Here is a 26646-nt window from a genome sequence, read left to right as displayed (position 1 = left end):
ACTGCTTGAGTTCATGACAGAAACTCTGGCTCGATCTGGGGTGCAGCCTCCATGGAACGGAGATGTCACACTTCAATTTCACTCTGCCTGTTATTCTGCTTCTCCTACATACAAAAAGAACAGTACAATTTTAATGAATTAATATAATAAAGCTACATAATTATTTCGTTGCTTGAGGACACAGTTGAATAATTTTTAACACGAAAGTTTAACTGGTGAGAATTTCTTGCAGCTTATATTTATAAAAATACAGTATCCCTACTATGCATTTCCATTATTGTATCTTGTAGGGATATAACACTTCTTATTGTTTTACTGTGATTTAATATCGTGCACTACTCCAGCTTGTTTCAGTACTTTTTATCAATGTGCTATGGTCCCTACTCTAGTTGTGTACCTGTTTGTTAACTGTTTTTGTAAATAGTATTATTATGACTGGCGAACCCACACATACCACATCTGAAATGGCACCGCGCTCCCCAGCTATATTAATTATCATCTGAAAGTTAGGTATCCATTATGCTTCGTTGTCAGCTGTGTTCAACCCGTTACACAGCATTTCGGATATAGAACTGTTTGAAAAGCACCTCTGCAATCCATGCATACCGAAAGAAATGGTGCCGCATGCCCCAGTTACGTATATCAATTATTGCCTGAAAAGTGAAGTGTCCATTACGCTTTGTTGTCGGCTGTGTTCAACCCGTTACACAGCAGTACGAATCGAGAACTGTTCAAAAAGCACCTCTGCAATCAAAACAGCCACTATGAATAATACGGACAATATCCGTTACGAAGGGAAGCCATCACGTCCTATCACCAAATCGACACTTTTTGCTGTCAACAAAGATGAAAGGAGGACACTGGCAAGTCCATGAAGAATGCATTGTACATATGGAGGTCTGCCAAAAGGCACCTCTTGGGCCGAAGCGATGTTGAACAGTGAAAAAAATCAAGCCCGTAGCCTCAGCTGTTATCAAGTTACGCTTGTCTGAAGGCATCAAGCAGTCAGTCAGTCAGTCAGTAGAAAATTCAGTCAAATAAATTATTTTTTAAATTCTGTAGCAACTTGTTGAAAGCGTTTCGGGTTGATCTGAAAGCTTGTTTGGGCTTAGTTTTACCTAACCAATGCTGTCTCATCGTCATCCGGGAAAATTGAGGCTGGTTTTTGAGTGATGTTATATCGTGGGCTACACTTACTCCTTTGTGGTCCCTACTATACAGCACTATCGTACTGTATGATAAATTTTAAATGCATTTATTGAAGACAGATAATTACGTGCCCCTCTATTATCTCTAGACTTACTTACCATTTTCTCTACCCTTCAATTCTTCACAAGAGCTCGTACTGTAGTATGGGCAGTGGCATGGCTCCTCCGCTTCAATTAGCCAAGCAGATCGAGACACTCTAATAGAACAGTCATGTTTCTATAAGTGCTATGTTTTATATTGTAAAGTCCATAAGGAACTAGCAACTTAACTTCCCATAACAACACAATGTAATGCTAGGTTGAATAACTAATAACTAAGCTGTAACTTTGATTGCTTTATTAGAGCAACTTTGTGACTGCTCTATTAGCGTGTCTTGATCATTTGTGCAGTGCGAGATGAAAAGTAAAGTGTTACTAAGGGTTAAGGGTTTAAAAGCTAAAATGGAGGTTAGTTGACTGCAGCTGCATGCCACTAAAATACAGTTATATTTAAAACAGTGTTGCACTATGATAAATTGTCTACAGCATTATTCTGTCACTGTAATGTAAACTTAAAAGGGATTTCTATGAAAACCATGGAAACCCACCTAGACTAATGCTAGTTTTTAAGTCCTGTGAGCATCTTCATAATACCATTCAAATTTGATTCTCAATAAAGCAAAGTGTATAGATTCTCTGATAGCAATAAATAGTTTCCACCTTTTCTGTATACAGCAATGCTATGAACAAAGGAAAGGCGGCCAAACTCAAACTATTTATTGCTATTAGAGAATCTATACATTTTGCTATATTGAGATCAAATTTGAGTGGCATTTATAAAGATGCTCACGGGACTTAAAAAGTAGCAGCATCACTTCATTCTCATTAATACTTTTACAATTGTACTATCTGATTAATATTCATAACTTACATACCTCACACATGGTCGCACTATGGTATATCACTGCTTTTCGTCGCAGTTAACTCTGCTTTACTTGAACGCACACTTTCTTTACAGCTATTAGCTGTTTTGGATGGGATATCACTTATCTGCACCAATTTACTTTGTGATCAACTGTTGTTAAGCTGTTGTATTGTATTTGGTGGTTTTGTTGTGTTGCAATAACTGTGTGGTTTTACTTATGTACATAAAGGAAGCCAACCCAGTTACAATGTTTACTCTGTAGGATTATATAATTATACTTAATGTTTCTGGTAGGACTAATGGTCCTTGGATACAACCCCCATCCTAGGATGGTGGTTGGGTTTGGTAAATGTACAGGTTCCCAGAGTCCCACTGCAGCACTTCCAGTATTTGCAAAGTCCTTTCTCCCTTTCTACTGGTATAATACTACTAACCTAAGTACCACACTGGTCTCATTTACCAACCAACCTAATGGCTTGGGGATGACCTGTCCATATTTACTAGTGCAAACAAACAAATAGATTGTAGGAGGATTGCTGCAGTAAGACCCTATTAGGATCCCGTACTGTCACATTCCACAAGGGAAAGGACGAGTTTGCAGCTATGTTGCCATGCAGCTGTGGTCCTACTACAGCCGCATGGATGACCATATGACTGTATTCTTGTTTTATTCTACCGGCCACGCCTCGTGCAGCTATGTTGCCATGCAGCTGCGGTCCTACGTATCACAGCTACACAGTTTTATTTATTTTTATTTTCATTTTTTGTGTAGCTGGTAGCTAGTTTGTACATTATTCTAAGGGCCAAACAAGTGCACAGCTATTTGCAGCTATGTTTTCATGCAGCTGCGGACCTACGTACTATTGACAATTTGTTTTGTAAAGTTTGTTCAATTCACAATTCTATGGGCCAGGTTAGCACGCAATTATGCAAGCCATTTGCAGCTGGGTTGCCATGCAGCTGTGGACCTATCTACTATATACAATTTGCTTTGTAAAGGCTCAATTCACAATTCTATGGGCCAAGTTAGCATACAATTGTGAATGTAATGTGCAGGTAGGCTGCCATGCAGTTGCGAACTCATTTATACAATTTGTTTTGTAAAGTTTGCTCACTCCTTAATTTTTTATTTTATTTATTTATTTTTATTTTTATTTTATTTTTGGTTTTTACTTTTTGTTTGTTTATTTGTTACTTTTTAGTATTTTATATTTTTTTTTTATTTTGTTTTTAATGGGCCAGGTTAGCAAACAATTATGAACAACCGTTTGCAGCTAGGTTGCCATACAGCCGCATAGGTGTAGAAGTTCTTTCATTCTCTCATTATAAATCCTGCAATAGCAGCAAATAACACGCATGCATAATTGCAGGCTAGGTTGCCATGCAGCTGCATAGGTATAGAAGTTCTTTCATTCTCTCATTGATAATCCTGCAATAGCAGCAAATAACACACACGCATAACTACAGCTAGGTTGCCATGCAGCTGCATAGGCATAGAAGTTCTTTCATACTCTCATTGATAATCCTGCAATAGCAGCGAATAACACATAGCCAAAACTGCAGCTAGGTTGCCATGCAGCTCATAGGTATAGAAGTTCTTTCATTCTCTCATTGATAATCCTGTAATAACAGTAAGCCCTGCTCACAATTTTACCTACTATGCTTTGAGCAATGTTCAAAATTATGCGTTCAAAATCAAAATCATGCACGAGTACTGACTGTTTTATTATTAGTATTTCCTGACTACTGTATTAGAGTAAGTGACTGCTCTATTAGAGTATCTTGATCTTATTTCTGCACCAACCAAGCAATGTTAATTAAGTTACATTATGCATTTAATTTTATTATGAAATGAAATGCACTAATAATACATACCAGCTGTGATAATTGGCTTTCTTTTGAGCGTGTGCATTGCACTTTATAATCAAATTTTAAAATATCGTCGGTATTATATTAGTATTATGCTTGATGCTTTTGGCTACCTATTATGCTTTACATAATTCTGGCTAGGACCTAAATAGCAGCAAAAATCACACACATATAACTGCAGCTAGGTTGCCATGCAGCTACGTAGGTATAAAGGTCTTTCATTCTCTCATTGCGAATCCTGCAATAGCAGCAAGTAACACATACACACATATCTGGGTAACCTTGCAGCAAACAATGAACAACAGCAAGTAGCCTCATGTAGCAGTAGCATCGACATTAATATATATTTGCGCCTGTATCCATACAGATGTGGTGTTATGCACATTGCAGCTGAATAGGTTGTGTGTGTGTGTGTGTGTGTGTGTGTGTGTGTGTGTGTGTGTGTGTGTGTGTGTGTGTGTGTGTGTGTGTGTGTGTGTGTGTGTGTGTGTGTTTGAAAGAAACTAACAGTAGTGGCACACACAGAAGCTGGAAGCTGCAAACATTAAACAGTGGAAAGTAATATGCACAGCAATTCAATAACCCTGTATATATCATTTGCAGGTGCATATAGGTATACAAGATCTGTGTTACTATGTTGTCATGCAGCTGCAAATCTACCATCGATAAGAAATATACACATACGCATAAAAACACACATGCCCATAATGGCAAGCAATGAACAGTAACATCACAAAACAAAATTCAATACATGATAATCCAATTATTCAGACATGTTACCTATCCATTATGGTCAAACCATGTCATTCGTACCTGCTTACGGGCATCGTATATATAACTTACAACTGTAACTATGTACAGTTATATTGTCATACAGAGCTGCACATCTACTATTGGTAAGGAGCATATGATCAACTTTAAAGGTCTAACCAAGGAAAGCGTGCTGTTTGTCTGTTGGAATATGACAGCAGATGACACACCATACATATTATTGTAGTAACAGCAAACAATAGACAGACAGCTACAGTAAAAAATCACTGTGAAAGGTACTTTTATTATGGATAATATGCATTTTATCACTGTGATTAATGCGTGTACACTGATCATATCTGTACACAAGTGTACTCCAACTGGATCTATGTGTACCTTTGAGCAGCACCCACATATCCATACACCTCTTTATGTACACATATTACACAATGTAATTCAATACATTCCATACAACACAATATTCATAGATTGAAATTCCATAACACCAGACAGCTAAAGTCCATTCATCAACATACCAGACTACTCTAAAGAACATACACTATACCTGATGCCAAATTACTCTAATAGAACAATCATTTATATTGTTAGGATAATCAGGGGTTTAAATAACATTCGAATGATCAAGGTCCCACTGTATGTACGTATATACCCTGTATATTTGGCATAATTCATATGTAATCCTGTTAAATACTATTTGATATAGCATTTCGGAGTACAGGATGTAAAGCAGGTGAAACAGGAGGTGGTTGGGCAGATTACAAGTTGTCCTCACTCCACGCCACTGCTATGACACGTGGTGCTACTTATCACATATATAATTCCAATAAGTGCACACATGTGTGCACATGATGTAATTGCAATTAGTGACACTGACTCACTCAACTGATGGATAACTATTTAACTGCAGCCCTACCCACATTAACATAGTTTAAGGTCTTAAACTTCATTTAGAGATATAGTAATCTAATCCAAAACAGCCAGGCTGTAAAAAAAGTGTGCAGCCCTCAAAAAGGCTATGGTGAAAAAAGATGCGAAATCCAAGGTGGCAGCCAAGAAATGGCTGTGATGGTAGGTTAATGGTAAAAATTTTAATAATGACAATTCAAGTGAATTTTGTGAAGCAGCACAAATTTACCTGAATTGTCATTATTAAAATTTTTACCATTAACCTACCATCACAGCCATTTCTTGGCCGCCACCTTGGATTTCGCATCTTTTTTCACCATAGCCTTTTTGAGGGCTGCACACTTTTTTTACAGCCTGGCTGTTTTGGATTAGATTTCAGTTGTATTTGTATACCCCAAAGCCGGCCTGTGGCCGGCTTTGGGACTTTTTTAACCTATCTTTTTTTCTTTACTACAGGAAGAAGAAAAGATGAAGTAGATGTACTTTAAATATTTTATCAGTAAATGTACAAATTATATATATAATACATAATATTATATTGATTACAGAAATCTCCATGGTGGTTCTTTGTAACTGAACACTCTACAAGGTGGCTTCTTCTAGATGCTCTCTCTACAGGGTGAATTGTTTTGTAGCTGAACGATCTACAAGGTAACTTCTTCTAGCTGATCTCTCTACAGGGTGATTTGTTTGTAGCTGAACTCTCTACAAGAAAATCTCCTAGCTCTGTACAGGGTGAATTGTTTGTAGCTGAACTATCTACAAGATAACTTCTTCTAGCTGATCTCTCTACAGGGTGAATTGTTTGTAGCTGAACAATCTACAAGGTAACTTCTTCTAGCTGATCTCTCTACAGGGTGAATTGTTTGTAGCTGAACTCTCTACAAGGTAACTTCTTCTAGCTGATTTCTCTACAGGACGATTTGTTTGTGGCTGAACTCTCTACAAGGTAATTTCTTCTAGCTGATCTCTCTACAGGGAGATTTGTTTGTAGCTAAACTATCTACAAGGTAATTTCTTCTAGCTGATCTCTCTACAGGGTGATTTGTTGTAGCTGAATTCTGTACAGGTGATTTGTTTGCAGCTGAGCTCTTTACAGAATGGTTTCTTTGTAGCTGAACTCTCTACAAGGTAACTTCTTCTAACTGATCTTTCTACAGGGTGATTTGTTTGTAGCTGAACTATCTACAAGGTAATCTCTTCTAGCTGATCTCTCTACAGGGTGATTTGTTTGTAGCTGAATTCTGTACCGGTGATTTGTTTGCAGCTGAGCTCTTTACAGAATGGTTTCTTTGTAGCTGAACTCTCTACAAGGTAACTTTTCTAGCTGATGTCTCTACAAGGTGGCTAGTTTGTAGCTGAACTCTCTACATGGTGGTTTCTTTGTAACTGAACTTTCTACAAGGTGACTTCTTCTAGCTGATCTTTCAATAGGGTGATTTGTTTGTAGCTTCACTCTCTACAAGTTAACTTCTTCTAGCTGATCTCTCTACAGGGTGATTTGTTTGTAGCTGAATTCTGTACAGGTGATTTGTTTGCAGCTGAGCTCTTTGCATGATGGTTTCTTTGTAGCTGAACTCTCTACAAGGTAACTTCTTCTAACTGATCTTTCTACAGGGCAATATGTTTGTGGCAGAATTTTATACAGGGTGATTTCTTTGCAGCTGAACTCTCTACATGGTGGTTTCTTTGTAGCTGAACTCTCTACAAGGTAACTTCTTCTAGCTGATCTCTCTATAGGGTGATTTGTTTGTAGCTGAACGATCTACAAGGTAACTTCTTCTAGCTGATCTCTCTACAGGGTGGTTTCTTTGTAGCTGAACTCTCTAAAAGGTAACTTCTTCTAACCGATCTTTCTACAGGGCAATTTGTTTGTGGCTGTATTTTCTACAGGGTGATTTCTTTGCAGCTGAACTCTCTACATGGTAGTTTCTTTATAGCTGAACTCTCTACAAAGTAATTTCTTCTAGCTGATCTCTCTACAGGGTGATTTGTTTGTAGCTGAATTCTGTACAGGTGATTTGTTTGCAGCTGAGCTCTTTACAGAATGGTTTCTTTGTAGCTGAACTCTCTACAAGGTAACTTCTTCTAACTGATCTTTCTACAGGGCAATTTGTTCGTGGCAGAATTTTATACAGGGTGATTTCTTTGCAGCTGAACTCTCTACATGGTGGTTTCTTTGTAGCTGAACTCTCTACAAGGTAACTTCTTCTAGCTGATCTCTCTACAGGGTGATTTGTTTGTAGCTGAACGATCTACAAGGTAACTTCTTCCAGCTGATCTCTCTACAGGGAGATTTGTTTGTAACCGAACTCTCTACAGGTGATTTGTTTGAAGCTGAACTCTCTAAATGATGGTTTCTTTGTAGCTGAACTCTCTACAAGTTAACTTCTTCTAGCTGGTCTCTCTACATGGTGATTTGTTTGTAGCTGAATTCTGCATAGGTGATTTGTTTGCAGCTGAGCTCTTTAAATAATGGTTTCTTTGTAGCTGAACTCTCTCAAGGTAACTTCTTCTAGCTGATGTCTTTACAGGGTCACTAGTTTGTAGCAGAATTCTCTACATGGTGGTTTCTTTGTAACTGAACTCTCTACAAGGTAACTTTTTCTAGCTCATCTTTCTACAGGGTGATTTATTTGTAGCTGAATTCTTTACAGGTGATTTGTTTGCAGCTGAGCTCTTTAAAGAATGGTTTCTTTGTAGCTGAACTCTCTACAAGGTAACTTCTTCTAGCTGATGTCTCTACAAGGTCACTAGTTTGTAGCTGAGCTCTCTACATGGTGGTTTTTTTTGTAACTGAACTCTCTACAAGGTGACCTCTTCTAGCTGATCTTTCTACAGGGTGATTTGTTTGAAGCTGAACTCTCTACAAGGTAACTTCTTCTAGCTGATCTCTCTATAGGGAGATTTGTTTGTAGCTGAACTCTCTACATGATGGTTTCTTTGTAGCTGAACTCTCTACAAGGTAACTTCTTCTAGCTAATCTCTCTACAGGGAGATTTGTTTGTAGCTGAACTCTCTACATGATGGTTTCTTTGTAGCTGAACTCTCTGCAAGGTAACTTCTTCTATTGATCTCTCCACAGGGCGATTTGTTTGTAGCTGAACTCTCTACATGGTGGTTTCTTTGTAGCTGAACTCTACAAGGCGATTTTTTCTAGCTGAACTATCTCTTTCCATAGTTGCATGAACTCCCTACAAGGTAACTTCTTCTAGCTGATCTCTCTACAGGGTGACTTGTGTGTAGCTGATCTCTATACAGGTTTCTTATTTCTAGCTGATCTCTTGAATTCTCTTTAGGGTGATTGCTCTATTAGGATGACTGCTCTATTAGATTATCTCGATCTCGCACTTGCCGCACCAAGCTGGATTTCGTGTTATAACTCCGTGGCTTTAAATCTGATTCTTCTACACCATTGATGAGCCTTTCTAAGATGATTACTCCATCTGTACAACGATTTTCAAAGCATTACCCCAAGCGGTTTATCTGGTAGGCGTGGCAAGCAGTCGTTTTTTTATTAGCTGATCTCGATTGCGTAATTGTTACACACTGTTGGTTTTTTCGTTGTATCTTCCTGGTTTTTAGCTCGATTTCTTTCAAACCACAAAAGGTTTGAGGTTCAATAGTTAACCTATTCACCCACCGATTTTCAGCTTCTTCCCATACGCGGTTTACCCTGTAGGCGTGACAACATATTGGTGTTATGTTTCGTGAATAATCGCTCATAACTCTTTGCCTGTTTATCTTATTCCAGCCAAAGTTGGTACCGAGATGCGCCTTTATATTGCCCTTCTGTGTGCCAAATTTCAAGGCAATCGGATATGGCGTTCGAGTTTTATAGTAGTTTTTGTAAGTGTGCGACAAGAAGAAGAAAAAAAACCCGAAGAAACTGAGCCAATTTTTGAAGTCGCATATCTCAGGAACACTTGAAGCGATTTCGCTCAAATTTGGAATGTTGATTGCTGCAGTTGGAGGGCATGTCCACAGCAAAAATCGTTTTGTTTCATCAAGGAAGCACAGAGCTACGGAGGTGCGAAAATTGCGTTTTCTTTCTTCCTGTCAATATACTCACGGGTGTTACGCGCCGGCTTCTTGGGCCGCACGACACACTACCGTGTGTCCTAATCTAATCAAAAACAGCAAAGCTGTAAGAAAGGTGCGGCCCCTAAAAAGCCATGGTGAAAAAAGATGTGAAATCCAAGGTGGCGGCCAAGAAATGGCTGTGATGGTAGGTTAATGGTAAAAATTTTAATAATGACAATTCATGTGAATTTGTGTTTCGGCACCAAATTCACCTGAATTGTTGTTATTAAAATTTTTACCATTAACCTACCATCACAGCCATTTCTTGGCCGCCACCTTGGATTTCACATCTTTTTTCACCATGGCCTTTTAGGGGCCACACCTTTTTCACAGCTTGGCTGTTTTTGATTAGATATCACTTCATTTTGTATTTGTATACCCCAAAATAGGCCGGCTTTGGGGCTTTTTTAACCTATCCTTTTTCTTTACCACAGGAAGAATAAAAAGACAAAGCAGATTTTTAATACTTCAACTGTTTTTGATTTTATCAGTAATTATACAAATTATATACATATATTTATTACATGTCTATTATTCCCTACTGGATAACTTGTTCACAGCTGATCTATCTACTAAGGGACTTGAAATGTAGCTGAACTCTCTACAGGGTGATTTGCTTGTAGCTGAACTCTACACAGGATTCTCTCTAGAGGGTGAATTGTTTCTAGCTGATCTCTCTACAAGGTGACTTCTCCTACTACAGGGTGACTTGTATCTATAGCTGAACTACATACAGGATGATATGTTTGTAGCTGAATTCTCTACAGGATGACTTGTTTCTAGCTGATCTCTCTATAGGGTAACTTGTTTCTAGCTGAACTCTCTACAGAGTGGGTTCTTTGTAGCTGAACTCTCTACAAGGTGACTTCTTCTAGCTGATCTCTCTCTATGGTGACCTGATCTCTCTGCAGGGTGACTTTTATCTTGTTGAACTCTCTACAGGGTGATTTATTTGTATCAAAACTATCTACAGGATGTATCTGAACTTTCTACAGGTGATTTGTTTGTAGCTGAACTCTCTACAGGGTGATCTGATCTCTCTACAGGGGGTGATTTGTTTGTAACTGATATCTCTACAGGTAAATTTGTTTATAAGTGAACTCTCTACAAGGTGATTTGTTTGTAGCTGATTTCTCTACAGGGTAATTTGTTTGTAGCTTAACTCTCTACAAGGTGATTTGTTTGTAGCTGAACTCTCTACAGGGTGGCGTGTTTGTAGCTGATCTCTCTACAGGGTGATTTTTTTGTAGCTGAACTCTCTACAGTGGGCGATTTGTTTGTAACTGAAACCTCTACAGGTTGATTTGTTTGTAGCTGAAGTCTCTACAAGGTGTTTTGTTTGTACATAGCTGATCTCTCTACAGGATAATTTGTTTGTAGCTGAACTCTCTACAGGATGTTTTGCTTGTAACTGAATTCCCTATATTGTGTCTAGTTTCTAGCTAATCTCTCTACAGGGTGATTTGTTTGTAGTTGATCTCTCTACAGGATGGTTTCTTTGTCACTGAACTCTCCACAAGGTGACTTGTTTCTAGCTGATCTCTCTACAAGGTGACTTCCTATAGCTGATCTCTCTACAGGTTGATTTATTTGTAGCTGAACTCTCTACAGGTGATTTGTTTGTAGCTGAACTCTCTACAGGGTGATTTGTTTGTAGCTGAACTCTCTACAGGATGGTTTCTTTGTTACTAAACTCTCTGCAAGGTAACTTGTTTCTAGCTGATCTCTCTACAAGGTGACTTCCTCTAGTTGATCTGTCTACACTGAGGATGAATTGTATCTAGCTGAACGATCTACAGGATGGTCTGTTTGTAGCTGAAATTTCTACAGGGTGACTTGTTTCTAGCTGATCTCTCTATAGGGTAACTTGTTTCTAGCTGAGCTCTCTACAAGGTGCATGACTTCTTCTAGCTAATTCTCTCTATAGGGTTACCTGATCTCTCTGTAGGGTGAGTTTTATCTTGCTGAACTTTCTACAGGGTGATTTGTTTGTAACTGAACTCTCTACAGGTTAATTTATTTGCAGCTGAACTCTATGCAGGGTGATTTGTTTGTAGCTGAACTCTCTACAGGATGGTTTCTTTGCAGCTGAACTCTCTACAAGGTGACTTGCTTCTAGCTGACGGTGACTTCTTCTAGCTGATCTGTCTACAGGGTGACTTGTATAGCTGAACTCTCTACAGGGTGATCTGTTCATAGCTGAACTCTCTACAGGATGGTTTCTTTGCAGCTGAACTCTCTACAAGGTGACTTGCTTCTAGCTGACGGTGACTTCTTCTAGCTGATCTCTCTACAGGGTGACTTGTATAGCTGAACTCTCTACAGGATGGTTTCTTTGCAGCTGAACTCTCTACAAGGTGACTTGCTTCTAGCTGACGGTGACTTCGTCTAGCTGATCTGTCTACAGGGTGACTTGTATAGCTGAACTCTCTACAGGGTGATCTGTTCATAGCTGAACTCTCTACAGGATGGTTTCTTTGCAGCTGAACTCTCTACAAGGTGACTTGCTTCTAGCTGACGGTGACTTCTTCTAGCTGATCTCTCTACAGGGTGACTTGTATAGCTGAACTCCCTACAGGATGATTGTTTTTTTGTAGCTGAACTCTATATAGGGTGATTTGTTTTCACCTGAACTTTCTACAGAGTGATTTGTTTGTAGTTGATCTCTCTACAGGGTTTCTTTGCAGCTGAGATCTCTACAGGGTGACTTCTTCTAACTGAGGTCTCTCTTGTTTCTAGCTGATCTCTCTACAGAGTAACTTGTTTGTATAGCTGAACTCTTTACAGGGTGGTTTTTTGGTTGCTGAACTCTCTACACGGTGACTTCTTTGTAGCAAACTTCTCTATAGAGTGACTTGTTTGTAGCTGAATTCTCTTCATGTTTGTAGCAAACGTCTCTACAGAGTGACTTGTTTGTAGCTAAATTCTCTTCAGAGTAACTTACGTGTAGCTGAACATTGTATAAACTATAAAGTGACTTGTCTGTAGCTGAACTCTCTACAGGGTTACTTGTTTGTAACTGATCTCTATAGTGTAACTTGTTTGTATAGATGAACTCTCTACAGGGTAGTTTCTTTGTAGCTGAACTCTCTCCACAGTGACTTGTTTGTAGCTGAAGTCTCTAGAGAGTGTAGCCGAACTCTCTACAGGGTGCATGACTTGTTTATAGCTGAACTCTCTTCAGTGTGACTTGTAATATTCTGAATCACTACAGCAATATATTTGTAGCTGAACTCTCTATAGGGTGACTTGCTTCTTGCTGAACTGTCTATAAGATTAACTGTTTGCAGCTGAACTCTCTACAGAATAACTTGTAATGTAATAGAATTCTATAATGGAGTAAATAAATTAGCTGAATGCTCTTTTAGGGTGACTGTTCTATTAGAGTATCCCGATCTCTCATTTGCTACACGGAGTTAGCTTTCGAATCATAACTCAGTGGTTTGTAATCCAATTCTTCTGTACTACTGCAAGGACTTTCTATGAAGATTATTCCAGCTATACACCGATTTTCAGCTCATTGCTCTAAGCAGTTTGCCTAGTAGGCGTGAAAACTAATACTTTTTTTGTTCATAAAAATTCTATCGCGTAATTGTGACACAGGTTGGGTTTTGTGTCATGTCTCCATGGTCTTTATCTCGATTCCTTTCAAACCACCAAAAGGCACTCCTACGATGGTTACTCCATCTACATAGCAATTTTCAACTCATTCCATGAAGCGGTTTACCCTGTAGACGTGACAACAAATCGATCTTGTTTTATGCAAATAATCGTTCATAACTCCTGAACCATTCATCGGATTTGCACCAAATTTGATACTAGGATTTGCCTTTGGACTCTCTATCTGTGTGCCAAATTTCAAGGCGATCGGAGCATGTGTTTGCATTTTATAGCACTTTTTGCAAGTGTGTGAAAACACGAAGAAGAGAAAAAAACAAAGATAAAAAGTGAAACATTGGCAGTTCGTATCTCGGAAATGGCTAAAGCAATTTCTTTCAAATTTGGAATGTAGACTCCCCTGGCTGGCGGGCAAGTCTGTAGCAAATTTGGTTCCAATCGGATAAGGGATCACCGAGATACAAATGTGTGAAAATGACGTTTTCTTTCTTCCTGTCAATATACCCACAGTGTGGCACGCCGGATTCTTGGGCCGCACGACATTTCGTGTGTCTTGATTTATTGATAAAGTGTACAGTAAGGCACTTCAGTATGTACTCAGGGTTCTGCCCACACTGGTTGGCAGTGGTTCAAAGAGACCAGTACCTCTAAAATCCCACCAGTACCTCCTTAATCCTAACAGTACAATTCTTACATACAGCATATCAATTCATGGTAACTTTAGGCCACCACTCAGGAATTCCTGGGCAGAACCCTGTGTACTATTTATGTAGTCTACCAAGAAATTAAGACTTAAACTAATTAATGGTTGGCAATTCTCAGGTAATTTTTCAGTGCAAGCAACTCTTGCTTGATTGATGAACACCCTAGTGTACATTTCGGTGTGCTTTCAGAGGAGGTTGATTAAATGTCATAGCCCTATGACATATTGCTATGTGTTAATTCACAACCAAACATGGCATTTGAAATTGGTATCGTTATTATCTAGCCTTTTCGACACATTCACACAAAGTATGCAAAATGTAGCCTTTGTTTCTCAGCTAGGAAAGCTACACAAAGTGTTGGGTGGCTAAAAAAGGATGCTGAGAACCATGATTTATTCGCACATTAGAATACTTTATACCAAAGTGTCAGGGTTAAATGGGATAATTATTAATTGAACTATTCTTTTGAGGTCACAAGATGTTTGATGACACATGACCAACCTTCCCTGATGTATTTTCAGGCCCCAGAAAAATGCAGGTGTAAAAGCATTCAACCATTTATAGCAGTGTACATTATATGCAAATCTTTCAACGATCAACTAGGCACTTTTAACTAGAAATAAATGTTTTGCAATCATACCTCATATATATTATATTAATACAACATCAATATCATGTCCTGTAGAAAAACTCCAATAGCAGCTTGTGGTATATTTTTGATATACTACAGCAAACTAACCAATAGAATTAGTATATCACTTGTACATTTGATATACGCGTCTGATTGGCTAAAATTTTTTGATAGTGTTTAGTTGTTTTACCAGTTAGGCATGTCCGACTTGACAACTAATGTTACCATAGTAACCAATACATGTTACCTAGCAACAACATTGTTGCCTAGCAACCGTTGCTAGGTAACCACTACTGATTGTAGAAATGATTTTGACACCATAGCAATGGTTGCTAAGCAACCACCAAAAAGCATGTAACTAGGTCAGGTTTACATTTTGTTGCCTAGCAACAGTTGCTATGGATTGTTGGACCGATTTTCAAGAAGATTGCAGTCTGAAACGCATGTGCATACTCCTTGAGCATGCTAATCACAAGGAATTACTTACCAGTACTAATAATGGTGTAAAAACATTAGAAATTGCTGTTACTGCTTCCAAGTGAGAGACGAGATGTTGTATTAACACATTATACTACAGATATCATGGTATTCGAAATATATACCAAAAGATATACAAACTTAGTTATAGTGCGAGGCGAAGCCTCGCGCTATAGTACCCTTTCCTAAATATGTATATCTTTTGGTATATATTTCGAATACCATGATATCTGTAGTATAACATATACATATATATATATTAATACAACATCAATATCGTGTCCTGTACAAAAACTCCAATAGCAGCTTGTGGTATATTTTTGATATACAACAGCAAACTAGCCAATAGAATCGGTATATCACTTGTACATTTGATATACGCATCTGATTGGCTAAAATTTTTTGAGTGTTTAGTTGTTTTACCAGCTAGGCATGTCCAACTTGACAACTAGTGGTACCATAGTAACCAATACCTGTTACCTGGAAACAACATTGTTGCCTAGCAACCGTTGCTAGGAAACCACTACTAATTCTTAAAATGATTTTGACACCATAGCTAAGCAACTGCCTAAAGGTATATAACTAGGTCAGATTTAAATTTTGTTGCCTAGCAACAGTTGCTACAGATTGTTGGACCAGTTTTCAAGAAGATTGCAGGCTGCAACACATGTGCATACTCATACTCCTTCAGCATGCTAATCACAAGGAATTACTTACTAGTACTAATAATGGTGTAAAATTTGAGAAATAGCTGTTACTGCTTCCAAGTGGGAGACGAGATGTTATATTAACATATTATACTACAGATATCATGGTATTCGAAATATATACCAAAAGATATACACATTCAGGAAAGGGTGCTATAGTGCGAGGCTTCCCTCGCACTATAAACATCTTTTCTAAGTTTGTATATCATATTTCGAATACCATGATATCTGTAGTATAACATATATACATATATATGTGATTTAAATCACAGGATGATGAAAAGTATACGATTAAAGTTGCCATAATGGAAATGCAGAGTGATCAAGAAATATGGCAGAAATATTACAATGATTTTGTCAATCAGTATCTACATATGTCTGGTGCACCTGATGATATAGAACACAAGCTTCTACAGATAACACTTGCTGATAAGCTGAACAACTATAAGGAAATGAAGGCTGTAGCTTTGCATTGTTACATATATCTGCATCAATTAGACATAGCAAAAGTGGTAGCATTGCTAAAACCATTAGCACAACTAAAGGATAAAACTGTCAGAGATGAACAGTCATTGTATCTGGCTGATCCTCAGCAGTCACTGATTGCTCCTACTCAAGCATCTAAATCTGTACAGGAGAGCATTATATCTAAATATGTCATTGATAGTTTGTTTGCTGCTCTCATTGATATTTTGTATGGAAGTAAAAAGCTGCCTTTACTTCAGGAGTGGTATAAATCTTACAGAGATTTGGTTAGTTGTTATAGTTGTAATATAGCAATTTACTTAAGCTAGGCATCCTGTACACTTAAAAGTTAAGTTGTTGAATACACCTGATGTTTGACTCTCGATGATCACTGTGCAATTAACCATATTTATGTTATGAAAGTAAAAATATTCTTTTGCAGATGAAAATGAGTATACAGCTAACTGCAATTTTGGAAGATCAACATCTGAAAGCTAAATACCATTTAACACAGACAACCTTTGTAATTCTGCAACTATTTGATTGTGTCACTGATGTCACAGCAGATTGTGCTTATGGGATTGCTACCTACTTCTGTGAGAAATTTTTCAATGATAAATTTCAGGTGTGTAGCAATGTGTATTAAATATTTTAGTATGTATGATAGTTGTATCATCAGTGGTTTGCCTGAGATTTACACTCAAGCCCACAAACTTCAGATCCAAGGTAGGGTCTGCGAACAAAAAAAAATGATATCTTCAAATCAACTTGCAAACTATACAGGCATGTGTAGGAGTAGGTCTAATCAAGAAAACACCAGAGTGGCAGTAAATAGACAAATTTTATGATAATGGAAAATGAACCATTGCCCCTAGCAATCTAAATTTTACATTATTTGTAGGTGTCAATGTCTACAGTCACCTCTCCAAGTTTTAAAAGGATAGCTTTTATAAGTCATGAGATAGCACATTTTGAAGTTGAAATTTTCCCATACATTGTCAATGAGAGCAGTGGCGGATACAGGGGGTCTTTGAGGTTCAAGACCCAGAAATCTAAGACAGAAAGTGCGCAGAGGTTGCAAAAGATTGATATACTCTAATAGAGCAGTCCCAAACTATCTCCATAACAACTACATGTGGAAGCAGTGAACACTATAGCTATAATATAGCATCACATGATGATAGCTCATGTGATATGGATTGTTTAAAGTTCAGCAAATGATGGAAGACATGCGTTTACTGTGAGTGAAAGAAGTGGCAACTGCAAGTAAGCAATGATGGCATTTGTAATCACTGATATTGTTGTATAGGTACATCTGATTAGAGGTGTACCAATGTGGTTTTTTTGCATGTACCGATATCCGATATTGATGTCACCAAAAGAAGCCGATAACCGATAATTGATCCAATATTTGCATTATAGTTAAAAGTGTACATTTACCTACCCTACAACAACATGTGCATGTATTCATTGCTATACTCTGCCTGTGGTGGTACACAGCTTGGGTTTCTATTGTGCAATCCAGACAATTAGGCACCCACAAACATTTTTATGTATACTCCCATGAAGCCTTATACGGATATTTCTGCATTACTCTGCATTCTAATGGTTTGTGAGAAAGCTGGTACAGCAAGTTTCCTTGGTTATCCTGTGACCCTTATTTTTATTACAAGGTACTCTATAACTGCTTCATTTATAAAGACTGTGATAAGTTTTCCAGCAACAGATAGTAGAATCGCGTGTATTTATATGGCTTCTCGTAGCATAGCGCTTGTTTCAGAGTGAATAATAAGCCACTGGCACTAAAGAGCCACATGAATAATGTAGAAAACCAATGCACAATCCATTTATGTACAAACTATTGCTAGTGTATAAATATCGGTAGCGATATCGGTCCTCCTGCTGTTCTGTACCGATACCGATATTGGTAAAAATTACCATATTGGTGGCCGATATTATAGCCAATCCGATTATCGGTACACCTCTACATCTGATTTGTATAATCTTCTATATAAAGTACTGTTTTACTGCCAGTACTTTTCTTTTGTGGTAATGCACCTGACTCCACCCTGACATTTGGTCTATATGGGCATGTGATATCACTTGGCTGTTCTTGAGACCTCGGCTGTTCTTGAGACCTCACCCAGAAGATACAGAATAAACTGAACTCCGGTCCCCACACTTGGCAGTATGAATTACGGAGTGACACAGGAGTTAGCTACTTTAGTAATTCTTCAATTAGGTCAGGAGAAGTGTGATGAACAAATGTTCCATCGTTCGTCTTAGCTACTGTGTGCAAGGAAGTGGTGTATATAGTAGGCTGTAAGTCTACAATTGCATAGCATAGCAATAAGCTGCACAAACAGCAGTACAGTTTCCAACTAGTTAGCTAGATACATACATCATGCTTGTTAAATTTTACCTAAGGACACATTTTATGTATGAATACTGCAGCTTTTGGCCGGGATATGCTGAGTTGCATATGTTAAATTTAGGGGGTTACCCTCCACCCAGCTCAGAGATCCCTCTCTCGAAAAATCCTGGATCCGCCCCTAGAGAGGGGCAATAGTAGCCCTTTCTTGGGAATCACATAAATCATAGAAATTAAAAACGTCATATCTTATAACCTATATATACATGATCCATTAGAGGTTATTGTTGACATTCACACTTACAAATTACATAAAAATCAATTGAGATATAATTTTTGATCTTTGCATACGTTGGAATCCTGCAGTTGAGTGATTACCGAGAAGGGGCAACTGTTGCCCTCACATGGATACGTATGGGAATACTATACAAGCTTCAAGTAATGGTTGTAACGCTGTGAGTGCTGTGGGGAGTGCATTGCCTGATATGTACGCACGATGTCATCTAGATATGTACGCACGGTGCCTGAGGGCGAGTGCGTGCATATCAGTTAATGCGCGCCCGAGGGCGAGTGCATACATATCAGGTAATGCACGACTTACAGTGTTGCAACTAATATGTTACACTTCAAAGTAGCTTTTTAAGCTTTTGAAGGTGCTTTTTAAGGTAGTTCTAACCCTTTGAAGTTACTTTTACAGTAGTTTTAAGCTGCTAAATTCATGTTTAAGTTAAATTCCTTTGATGTAGTTGAGGGTGCCTTTGATGCGGTCTGGCATTTGTCCAGGATCCTCTGTGGTGGTTGAATATATCATTATGGTTACTATATCAAAGCTTCACATTAGCTCTTAACTATAACACTAGTACTTACTATGTAAGGTTTTCAAAATGTATAAGAAACCTTGTCACCATGAGACAGTTTTGATTGTGGGATTCGGTTGGTCTCAATTGAGAGCCACAGGAGGGCTCAATTGTAGGCCACAGGAGATCACTGAAGTCCACAATGTAAAGTGGATGTTGCTCATATAGGTTTCATATACATTTTACTACAGTATTCAATAGTAAGAAGCATTAAAGCTGTATAGTTTGTGGAATGCAGTAATGAGTTGTCAGCACACTTTGCAGTGCGACATCTAGATGTTGCACTGCTAAGTGTGCCACATCACATTTGTAGCATAAAGAATTCCTTTGATCTGAGGTGTGAAAGTGTTACATTATGTCATAGCTTATGACACACATATGTCATCCGTTTAAAATATGGAGAGGTTACTTTAGACATTGTCACCTACATATTCTATAAAATTCAGGCTGCTAGGAATAACAGTTATTATTATACATTTTAAAGTACTTTGCGTTGGCGAGATCAAAGCAAAAAGAGTGCTCAATTTTCTGTAGCGCATTCAAGTGTGCTATACTTTCCATTTGTGTCACAATAAAGTACAGTTATGGAAAATAAAGAAGTTATCCATTGATTGGAAAATAAATACAAGATCACGTGTGTAACATTTCTAATTGCCAAAAGTAGCCAAAAAGATACTATTTGCTTGTATTACTACCACAAGTGTACTACATAGACACTTACCGATTATCTGATGGCTGAAAACTGACACGGTTCGAATTCACGAAATGAAAGCTCCAAGCAAGACGACAAGACAGCAGTCTAAACCAGTTTAAGCACCGCCATGCTTGTACAATATGAAAATAAAAGCACTCGGGCATGGTATCGAGCCTAATATAGCTCATGCCCTCATGCTTTTATTTCCATATTGTACGTGCGGCAGTGCTTTAACTAGCATATAAAGCCTTACTATGAAATTTGTCTATTGAGAGCCTGTTTTTGGCCACCACCTTTGATTTCACACACATACACACACACACACACACACACACACACATACACACACACACACACACACACACACACACACACGCACACACACACACACACACACAAACACACACACACAAAAGAAGTGCACACACACACAAAAGAAGTGCACACACATGTTTTGTATGTGTGTTTGTGTGTATGTAAAAAGGTATATAAGTCCAAAACATCATAGTGAAAAACAGTTGCTGGAGTACAGTTACAAGCTACAAGGAAGGTTTAACCATTGTTCGAGAAATTGTAACATTGATGGATGAGTGGATTGAATGGACATCACAGATAGTCTCTCCACAGCAGTGTGAAAATAAAGAACAAGTTATTGTCACGATGTGCTTTAAAAATCCATTTAGTACTCCCAAATAACTAATACATTGTAAATACAAATAATTTGTTGTTTTATAGTATCTAAACCAAAACAGCCAAGCTGTAAAAAAAGAGTGCAGCCCTCAAAAAGGCTAGGATGAAAAAAGATATGAAATCCAAGGTGGCGGCCAAGAAATGGCTGTGATGGTAGGTTAATGGCAAAAATTTTAAGTACAACAATTCAGGTGAATTTGCGTTGCCTCCTCCATTAGGATTCGACACCAAATTCACCTGAATTGTCGTAATTAAAATTTTTGCCACTAACCTACCATCACAGCCATTTCGTGGCTGCCACCTTGGATTCCACATCTTTTTTCATCCTGGCCTTTTTGAGGGCCGCACTCTTTTTTTACAGCTTGGCTGTTTTGGTTTAGATATCACTTCTTTTTGTATTGCAAGCCACAAAGCTGACCATTAACTGGCTTTGGTGCTTGCTTCTAACTTGTTTTTTTCTTTTCTGTAGGAATTGTGGAACAAAGGAAGAAATGTTGTGCACAGCTTTTTGTCTGATTAAAAATATTGTATGTTTAACAATGAAAGATAATCATACTGTAGGTAATAAGGTGACTTCTTATACATAACTGAACTGTAGCTGAAACTCCCATTGTTTTTAGCTGAACTCTTTTCAGAGTGACTTGTTTCTAGCAGAACTCTCTACGTGGTGATTTTTTTCCAACACATATTTCTACAGGGTGATTTGTTTGTAGCTGATCCCTATAGGGTAACTTGTATCTAGCTGATATCTCTACAGGGTGACTTGTTTGTAGTTGATTTCTCTACAGGGTGATTTGTTTGTAGCTGATTCTCTACAGGGTGGTTTGTTTGCAGCTGAGCTCTTGGTTTCTTTGTAGCTGAACTCTCTACAAGGTGACTTCTTATAGCTGAACTATCTACACAGTGATCTTTTTGTAGCTGAACTCTCTACAGGATGGTTTCTTTGTAGCTGAACTCTCTGCAAGGTGATTTCTTCTAGCTGATCTCTCTACAATGTAACTTCTTGTAGCTGATCTCTCTACTGGGTGACTTGTGTCTAGTTGTACACTCTACAAGGTGATTTTTTTGTAGCTGAATACTCTACAGGGTGATTTTTTGTAGCCAAACTCTCTGCAGGGTGATTTGTTTGTAGCTGAACTCTCTACTGGATGGTTTCTTTGTAGCTAATGTCTCTACAGGTGACTTGTTTCTAGCTGATCTCTCTACAGGATGGTTTCTTTGTAGCTGAACTCTCTACAGGGTGATTTTTTTCTAGCTGAACTCTCTCTAGGGTGATCACTTCACAGCTGAACCCTCTACAAGGTGGCTTCTTCTATCTGATCTCTCTACAGTGTGATTTGTTTGTAGCTGAACTCTCTACAAGATGACGTTTTCTAGCTGAGCTCTCTCTTGTTTCTAGCTGATCTCTACAGAGTAACTTGTTAGTAAAGCTGAAGTCTTTACATGGTGGATTTTGGTTGTTAAACTCCCTGCATGAAGACTTGTTTGTAGCAGAACTTCTACAGAGTGAATTGTTTGTAGCTGAACTCTCTACAGGGTGCATGACTTGTTTAAAGCTGAACTCTCTTCAGTGTGACTTGTAATATTCTGAATCACTACAGCAATATATTTGTAGCTAAACTCTCTATAGGGTGACTTGCTTCTTGCTGAACTGTCTATAAGATTAACTATGTGCAGCTGAGCTCCCTACAGAATAACTTGTAATGTAATAAAATTCTATAATGGAGTAAATAAATTAGCTGAATGCTCAATTAGGGTGACTGTTCTATTAGAGTATCTCGATCTCGCATTTGCTACACGGAGTTGGCTTTCGAATCATAACTCAGTGGTTTGTAATCCAATTCTTCTGTACTACTGCAAGGACTTTCTATGAAGATTATTCCAGCTATACACCGATTTTCAGCTCATTGCTCTAAGCAGTTTGCCTAGTAGGCGTGAAAACTAATACTTTTTTTGTTCATAAAAATTCTATCGCGTAATTGTGACACAGGTTGGGTTTTGTGTCATGTCTCCATGGTCTTTATCTCGATTCCTTTCAAACCACCAAAAGGCACTCCTACGATGGTTACTCCATCTACATAGCAATTTTCAACTCATTCCATGAAGCGGTTTACCCTGTAGGCGTGACAACAAATCATTCTTGTTTTATGCGAATAATCAGCCATAACTCCTGAAGCATTCATCAGATGTGCACCAAATCTGATACTAGGATTTGCCTTTGGACTCCCTTTTTGTGTACCAAATTTCAAGGTGATCGGAGTACGCGTTTGCGTTTTATAGCAATTTTTGCAAGTGTGCAAAAACACGAAGAGAAAAAATGGAAACTTTGGCAGCTCGTATTACGGAAATGGCTGCAGCGAATTCCTTCAAATTTGGTATGTAGACTCCCCTGTCTGGCGGGCAACTCTGTAGCAAATTTGGTTCCAATCGGATAAAGTATCATCGAGATTAGGGACCCGCCGATTATGCTGCCATAAGTATGAGCATAATAGGTACCTGAAAGCATTGAGCATAATGCTAGCATAATAGGTAGAATATTTTGTAACAGTACGAATTCTTGCATATAAAAATAGCTATCACAGAAAGATCGATATAGTCTAATAGAACAGTCATTAACTCTAATAGAACAATCACATAGTTCTATTAGAGTATATCGATCTTTTCTGTGATATGAATTTTGACAAGTAATTTTGTGCTTCAGCCACTTATTATTTATGGAAATTATTAGCAGAGCATGAGAACTGAGGCATAAATAATTGGGCATAATTTGGGCATAATGGGTAAGTATTGAGCATAAATTTTAGCATAATAGGTAAAATTATGAGCATAATCAGCGGGTCCTTGATCGAGATACAAAGGTGTGAAAATGACGTTTTCTTTCTTCCTGTCAATATACCCACGGTGTGGCACGCCGACTTCTTGGGCCATTGATCAGAGTCCAACTTATGGGTGACCGAGAAAGAAACACCTATAGTTTTGAATCAATGTTACAGATGTTAACAGTGTTTTCATCAGTCATTGAAAACTGTGTGGAGGCAATGACCATTAAAATAAAGGGACACACGCTTAGCAAGTTGAAAAAATCTCTTTCATCAGTAGAAATCTAAGGTTCAAGTCAGCCATACTGTAAATGACAGCAAAATCATCAGGAAAACCCTCGTGTTTATGTGGTGAAGCAAAGAGGAAAAAGCTGAATGGAGCTTTTATGGCTGTTCTGTTAAGGTATCTTTCGACTGCTACATTAATTTTTAATAAACAGATTTTTTTGTGTTTGAAATCGTCCTGTGCTACCTCTTAGACCCAACCATACTTAATTAGAACACTTCTACTCCAACTTGTTGTTCTCGTGTACAGGCGTTCGTATATTCTCTCTTGGTTTGTTCAAGTGTCTCACACAACCATATGTTGATCTTTCTTTAGAGTATGGTACTCTAGTTCATCCAAACCCACCCAGCGAGTTCCTCTTGGATAAATTCGAACTGTTGAGTTGAAGTTTGAAGTATCTAATGCTTAGTTTAATACACAGTGCATATGAACTGGTTGCTTTGAGCTGCAAACCTGGTCAGTTGTACAAGTTTGGTTTTACATATAAACTGGTTGCTGGATACTCAAACAAGTCATATGAGTGGACTGCCTAATAACTAATGTAAAAGCACACAATTTTCTATTATTACTTGGTTATTAATTATTATTATTATTAATACTAGGAGGACCAGGTCACATACGACCAAGTATATACACCAATGTGACAACCCCCTGGTGGGGTATGCACGGCTAGGTGGTGAAGCATGATCAACATATGATCCCAAATCAAATCAAATCAATCAACATGGCACAATAGTCACAGATATAACACAATACTGCCATAAGGCCACTGGTAGCCAAGTACCGATACATCAGTGGTGTTGCAATGGCACAGATAATGTGTGAGACTTAATATTAATAGTATGGTAGTGTAGTATGGTAGTGTAGCTGCCCCCCATGGGGGTGTTAGTTTGAGTTTATCTGAGGTTTTGTAAAATCTGGTAACGTGTGTGTGTGTGTGTTTGTGTGTGTGTGTGTGTGTGTGTGTGTGTGTGTGTGTGTGTGTGTGTGTGTGTGTGTGTGTGTGTGTGCGTGCGTGCGTGTGTGTGTGTACACAGTATATATTCATACAAACTCAGGAGAGAGTTATACATTATTGTAGTGTAGTATGTAGCAATACATTATTGGCAACACCAAAGATGGTGTAGCAATCCAGTTGAGGGATGAAACATACAAAATTTAAACCTGGAAACAGATAAATTTTTTACATTGTAGGTGTGAGATTCCTTTGAAGATGACTGTGAGGCAATGCATAACAGGGCCAGCACAGTTAGTATACAATACCAAACCAAGCAAATATACAGCACAGTATCAGGTGCTGTTTAACTAACTAGAGGCCACTGGTAACTAAGTGCAGTTCATCATTGGTGTGGCATTGGCACAGTGATGTGTACACACTATATGCATACACAACATGCAGGAGATACACATTTCTGTAGTACTTGGTTCTATGATTATAGGCCCGGGGAACATACAACCAAGTGCAATTACCAATGGGACAACCTAGCAACAGGGTATGCACACACAGTGCATTGCCAGCACAGTGTGTGTAGGTGGTAAAGATATTAAGGCTGTACCGATACCACATTTTACAGCTGATACCGATATCTGATATTTATTGTCTATTTCCAATACAGGTTTTCTAATGAACCGATATTAAATATTCAGCCGATACTTCATAATTGTAACTGATACGTATGTATTATTGTGAGATATAGCATAATAAGATTATCAAAAACAGCTAAGCTGTAAAAAAAGGTGCGGCCCCCAAAAAGGCCATGGTGAAAAAAGATGTGAAGTCCAAGGTGGCGGCCAAGAAATGGCTGTGATGGTAGGTTAATGGTAAAAATTTTAATAACGACAATTCAGGTGAATTTTGTGCCAATTGACCAAGCGGCACCAAATTCATCTGAATTGTTGTTATTAAAATTTTTACCATTAACCTACCATCACAGCCATTTCTTGGCCGCCACCTTGGATTTCACATCTTTTTTCACCATGGCCTTTTTGGGGGCCGCACCTTTTTTTTACAGCTTAGCTGTTTTTGATTAGATTTCACTTCTTTTTGTATTTGTATACCCCAAAGCCAGCCATAGGCCGGCTTTGGGGATTTTTTAACCTATCTTTTTTTCTTTACCACAGGAAGAAGAAAAGATGAAGCAGATGTTAAATACTTAAAATATTTCTGATTTTATCAGTAAATGTACAAATTATATATATATAATACGTATATTTAGTACAGAACACTCTACACGGTGGTTTCTGTATAACTGAACACTCTACAAGGTGACTTCTTCTAGCTGATCTCTCTACAGGGTGAATTGTTTGTAGCTGAACTATCTACAAGGTAATTTCTTCTAGCTGATCTCACTACAAGGTGATTTGTTTGTAGCTGAACTATCTACAAGGTAACTTCTTTTAGCTGATCTTTCTACAGGGCAATTTGTTTGTAGCTGAATTTTCTACAGGGTGATTTGTTTGCAGCTGAACCCTCTACATGGTGGTTTCTTTGTAGCCGAACTCTCTACAAGGTAACTTCTTCTAGCTGATGTCTCTACAGGGTCACTGGTTTGTAGCTAAACTCTCTACATAGTGGTTTCTTTGTAA

General features: G+C 38.2%; 1 protein-coding gene across 1 annotated transcript in view; it reads left to right on the top strand.

The window, feature by feature from the left end:
* The window catches only part of LOC136264793 (uncharacterized), a 306221-nt gene that overhangs the window by 211505 nt on the left and 68070 nt on the right, over positions 1-26646 (top strand). Inside the window, exons 49-50 of the mRNA XM_066059562.1 lie at positions 16151-16630; positions 16786-16968. Of these exons, the coding sequence (XP_065915634.1) occupies positions 16151-16630; positions 16786-16968 (663 nt within the window). The remainder of the gene's footprint in view (positions 1-16150; positions 16631-16785; positions 16969-26646) is intronic.

This window comes from Dysidea avara, chromosome 8, assembly GCF_963678975.1.
Source record: "Dysidea avara chromosome 8, odDysAvar1.4, whole genome shotgun sequence".
NCBI lineage: Eukaryota > Metazoa > Porifera > Demospongiae > Dictyoceratida > Dysideidae > Dysidea > Dysidea avara.
Note: the sequence above shows the minus strand (reverse complement) of the source record. Positions and strands in the feature narration are given on the sequence as shown.